This window comes from Sinocyclocheilus grahami, unplaced genomic scaffold (assembly GCF_001515645.1).
Source record: "Sinocyclocheilus grahami isolate Dianchi unplaced genomic scaffold, SAMN03320097.WGS_v1.1 scaffold132.1, whole genome shotgun sequence".
Classification (NCBI taxonomy): Eukaryota; Metazoa; Chordata; class Actinopteri; order Cypriniformes; family Cyprinidae; genus Sinocyclocheilus; species Sinocyclocheilus grahami.
The window spans coordinates 152626-158171 of record NW_015505311.1 but is presented as its reverse complement, the minus strand read 5'-3'; the positions used below and the strand labels follow the sequence as shown (position 1 = coordinate 158171).

Sequence of the window (5546 nt, the reverse complement as noted above, 5' to 3'; positions counted from 1 at the left end):
GCTGGATAATTTGACCACAACTCTAGAGGATAAGATCAATTTACTTGCATATAATTCAGAGACTTGTTTTCATAGATTGCATGTTTTTTATGCATCTTATACCATGCATGTTACTACTCAGAGACAGTTATCTTATTTCAAGGATTTTCAGAGATTTTACTTAGAAAAAAATTACACAGATATACAGACAGACAGACAGACAGACAGACAGACAGACAGACAGATAGACAGATAGACAGACAGATAGATAGATAGATAGATAGATAGATAGATAGATAGATAGATAGATAGATAGATAGATAGATAGATAGATATAAACACACACACACACACAGAAATAGTATATGCCTCTTTTTATTTACATAGATAAGTATAATTTGACAAAGATAAAGTAAGAAAAAAATCTGCATATACACAAATCATCTTTTTATATATGTATTTTTTTTACAGACACACTTTGCATTATTCAATCAGTCTGCTCTTATTCATTGGGCATCCAGTAGTTATATATTTTAATCTTGTGTCATATCTCATGTAAATTTCCATCATGTTCATCCATAAAGTAAAGCTTTTACTCTCCTAGAACAAATCCCTCAACCCACACCACACACACACACACACACACACTGGAAACATTTACAATCTGCTTTGTGGCTTCATTAGCATATTTCTGTATCAAGAGCTTTTTCATCTAACTAATACAAAGGTGAAACCATCTCCGCTATAAGAAGCAAGAAAAAAAAAGCATGCCTGTCAACACACCAGAGACCTGGAGAGACATTGAAAGACTATGTGGATGAAGAAATCAAAAGTGCAGATGTGTGTGAGAGCGGTGTGAATCTTCATCTGTTCCCTTTTCTGACTTTCACACTATGGGATCTCATTGAATGTTTGCTAACTAGGGTAACTACTGCCAATTCAACGCACACTTTCGATTCTTCAAAATAAAGCTTTTTCTTTAGATATAAGATGCAGGTTTAGTAGGAAAGACAGCTGAGCTTGTTGCTCTGACGGCACTTGAGTAGCTTGAGGAAGGTCTCCATCTTGTGGGCGTCTTTCTTGAAGCAGATGAGTAGGTTGTAGTCCCTGAGGACGGACTCCGGGATCTCTGGGGACGGTTCATCGTATGGGGTCAGCGTGTGCTCGAAGATGGACGGCGTCAGGATCCCTTCATCCAGCATCTGCGGAGAAAGCGGAGTGAAAAGCTGCTCGGCTCGGCTGCACCGTGAGACGCTGTTATTATTGATTTACCTTGCGGATGAGGACCACCACCCCCTGCTCAAGGCTGAGCAGTTTATCAGACACCCACTTGGTCTTGTTGAGCAGAGCGTCGGGGGCGTCATCGTAACGATTAAGAGTAGTTTGCAGATAGATCAGGGGTTCCATCCACGACTGCACCAGCATCAGGACCGAGTGAAGCAGCCATTTATCCTGCATAAAACACACCGTAGACGTGAAAGGGCTCATGGTACGAACAATCCAATGTTCATTGATTTATTTTCTTTTCTTTCAAAGAAAAGAGTTTGATGACAACATACTGTAACTTTCAGAACTTCTTCTCCAGTCAAAAAGGAGCATGTATCACCATGCTGCAAAAATGATTTGCTCGAACTTTCTGACTTGAGAAACATGAATACTTTAACACATGATCGCCCACATTTACACATCAACAAAGAACGTTTGGTGTTCAGAAACCAGCCCACCAAGTCACCAAGATGAGCTGTAATTCCGAAACACCAGAAAACGATACACATAATTCCAGTTTGCATGCAACTAACAAAAGCTGATTATGTTAGCTTGACCTTAAAAGCTGTGATGCACACATTTCAAGATTTGATTTGTTCTCACTGTAATGCCGACCAGGGTTATTATTTGTTAATTAAAACTAAAACCATAAAATCAATCAATCAATCAATCAATCAATCAATCAATCAATAAATAAATAACATATTTTATATAATATATTAAGAAATATAATAGAACATTTACAGAATATATAACTATTATACAATATAAATGAAATTAAATACAAATTTTCATTTTCATTTAGGTTAACTTAATGTACTGAAATAAATAAAACTAAAACTGGAACAAAAAATACAAAAAAAGCAACATAAAAAATGATAATACATGTAACAAAAACACACACAAAATTCATAAAAAATAATAATAATAAATAATAACACTGATTCAGAAATTGAAAAGAGTCTGTTATTGAAAGGTAAGGCATCAGCAACTATATTAGATCCGACAGAAAACCATCAAGCCTCAATTTCACATGCGGAAAAGGCATTTAGAAGCACAGTAGCAAAAAAAACATTTCCATTTAATGCCATTTTATTTTTGTATAGATATAAATTATATTTTTAACTCACATTTTACATGAATCTCATGTATTATTAAATAAATAAATACATACTGACCCCATTACAGACTTCCAACTGTAAATGGACTAAACACTGTGAATACAGAAGTCAAGACGACAGCCTTCATAAATCAGCAAAGCTCTCGGGGAAGGCGAGGTTACAGGAGGTAATACGTTTTCGGTGTTTTTGCAACACTTTTTATGTACGGTAGCTCCAGACGAATTTTCAGAGACTGTAAAATGTCTAAATCAAATGGAAGGATGCGTCTACTTTGGCTGCGTACACTGGTGGCGTGACGAGACTCATTAACTAGTAAGAAACTAAAGCACTTTGGAGCGAATGTTAAAATCTATTTCAGCAGGTGGAAAAAAAAAAAAGATATATTGAAAAGAAAACAGCCTATTTGGAGACAGAGGCAATTTTGTTCTAAAGAAAGGTTAGTCTCTCAATTGAAAGAGCTGTCACACATTAGTGCATTCGAGGAACAAGACAGCAGTCTTTCACACAAAACCCGTTAAGCAGAGCTCATTTGTTCACTGCTGGAGCACATGGATCAGGATTCAGCTTTCCAGTGCAAGCTTAACCTGTATTGAAATGCATGGATGGGTGTGAATTCAATTATCTGTGGATGCTGTTTAAGAACATTAACCTGAATATTTTCATTTACCTGAAAAACTAGTATTGTAAGTTTTGCTTTCTGAAAATTTTTTATAAATGTATACATTTATCAATTTATAAAAATGATTAAAATATTAGCTTACAATAAGATATATGCAGATGCATATGCGTGTGTGTGTGTGTGTGTGTGTGTGTGTGTGTGTGCGTGTGTGTGTGCATGTGTGTGTATGTCTTAAATATGCATACACACACAGATAAACCATTATTTTTTTATTCTTTTTCTCATCCCACCTGGCAGATTTATTTATTTTTAATTTTTAATTTTTTGAATGAATGCTTCATTTTGATGAAATCAAATGTATCTTGATTTAGGAATCTTTAGATATTTGTACTGGAAAACAAGACAAAAACTCTAAGTAAGAAAATCATCTTTTGCATGGAAAAAATAAAATAATTAAAAAATAGATATAAATAATAAAATTAAATAAATATTTAGTTTTCTATTTTTTTATCTGTGTTTTGTTTCATTCCCCAGTCAAAATATCTAAATGCCCCTATAATATAATTAATTAATTTAGCAATTAACCCATTTAATTAGCTTATTCTAAGCAGAATTGCACAAAATACACTGAATTAAGATTATTTCCGTCGCCCCATTGGTTTTAATTAATTGCTTGTTAATTAATAATGGTTATGTCTTGGTATAGCATGCCAACTTCCCTACATTTTGTTAGATTTATGCCTAAAATAGAAAACAAAAAAATACGAATTCATGTAATCAAATCCAAAATCAAATCTTATATAACCCCTAAATAATCTCAAGGTTTTTTAAGCATGTTTAGATACTTATTACTGGAAAGCAATGAAAACTACAGATTATTTTGCAATGTACTGTAGAGCTTAATACTTAAGATGTACTTTGTGTTGATGTCAAAGTGTTTACGATTGTCATTTTGCATTATTGACACACTATTTTCCTAATTAATGCTGTTCAGTTGCTTTGACACAATCTGTATTGTTAAAAGCGCTATATAAATGAAGGTGACTTGACTTGACTTTGAAGTCTCACCATAAATCAAGCTCCACAGAAACGTATTCCACATATCTTGCTCATATTAAAAAAGCAGCAACCCAAAGAAAGAAATTGCTAAATTAAGAAATGGCTTTGATTCTTGGCCAACAAGCTAAACCTGCTGTGGGAGGATGAGACCTCTCGAGTCAATAAGGCTTCTCACTTTACAATGCTAGTTTGTATTTCCAATATAAAATCAATGAAACATCTCCTCACCGAAATCTGCTGAATCTCACTCTTGGAGCCTGGGATGGGGAAGGGTTTGGTGTGGCACATGGTTCCTCCCTGATTCCTCAAAGCATGCAGAGGGTACGGGACAAACATCTGCTCCTGTTGGACACATGAAGATGAGGACATTTTAGAGGAGTCTTGACTCTCTGTTTATGTGTTTTAGATGCTGTCAATGTGTCATTTAAGTCGCTTTTGACTCGGAGATTGGACTAATTTAAGGTTTTCAGTGCAGTGCCAGTAGTTCACACGAAAAAATACCCACATATGTCACTTCAGACGACATAAAAGCCTTCCTTATAAATGTGTGAGTGGAGATTAGAAGTGAGAAATGAAATTATACCATCATGTTTTCCCACTGCGAGCAGACAATCCACCTAAGAACGGTGAAATAATCTAACAAGACTGATAGGCATCTCACAGTGTTTATAATGAGTCTGATTATTCATTAAGATTACAGTCTCATTAATTCAAAGTCATGCACACAGCCGGGAATAATGAGGCAAGGTTGATTAAATGAGACAGAATACTGACATTAAATGAAAGAAAACTTGCTATCAGTCTGGCTAATAATATCTCAGCTGATGAGATGAAATGGAATTTGTTATCTGATTCTGTGTTTAATATTTATTTAAAGAAAAAAAATGCAGAGATTTAGCATCAGTTTATTTATAAAATAAAAAAAAAAACGAAATAATACATGTAATAAATTATTTCAATGCAAAAAAGCAATGTTCTTCCTCTGTATTTTGGCCTTGTTTTCCAGTATAAATGTCTAAACATTCTTAAATCAAGACGCATTTACTTGAGATGCAAAATGACTTAAGAATTACTTTTTTATGAAACATTTATAAAATGAGTTAAAAAATATCTGTCATTGCAGTTAGAAAAAAAATAGTCTTGTTTTTCTCTTAATTAAGATTATTTTTCTTTTTTAAAGACGCAGTTTTTTAGACTTAAACTCACTTCTAGATTTTTCAGAAAATATTATCAATTTGAAAAAAAAAAAAATTTAGAAGAAAAAAACACTTCATGTTGTTACTTTTGTTGCAGTGTTCATACAGTATGTTGTAGTGCTACACAGTACAAATGTAATAAACTGCAAAAAAAATATTTTCTTAGTTTACATTTTTGTCTTATTTTCAAGTACAAATATCTTAACATTGTTAAATCAAGAAACATTTACTTAAGAAGCAAAATGACCTAAGACCATATATATATATATATATATATAACCATAGCAATTAAGTGAGTTTATACTT

At 33.5% G+C, this 5546-nt stretch overlaps 1 protein-coding gene across 1 annotated transcript in view; it reads right to left on the bottom strand.

The window, feature by feature from the left end:
* Nucleotides 1–483: 483 nt before the first annotated feature.
* Nucleotides 484–5546, bottom strand: part of LOC107590731 (somatolactin-like) — a 35054-nt gene continuing 29991 nt past the window's right edge. Inside the window, exons 4-6 of the mRNA XM_016279642.1 lie at nucleotides 4273–4386; nucleotides 1252–1431; nucleotides 484–1181 (exon numbers count right to left, since the gene is read on the bottom strand). Of these exons, the coding sequence (XP_016135128.1) occupies nucleotides 978–1181; nucleotides 1252–1431; nucleotides 4273–4386 (498 nt within the window). The 3' untranslated portion in view covers nucleotides 484–977. The remainder of the gene's footprint in view (nucleotides 1182–1251; nucleotides 1432–4272; nucleotides 4387–5546) is intronic.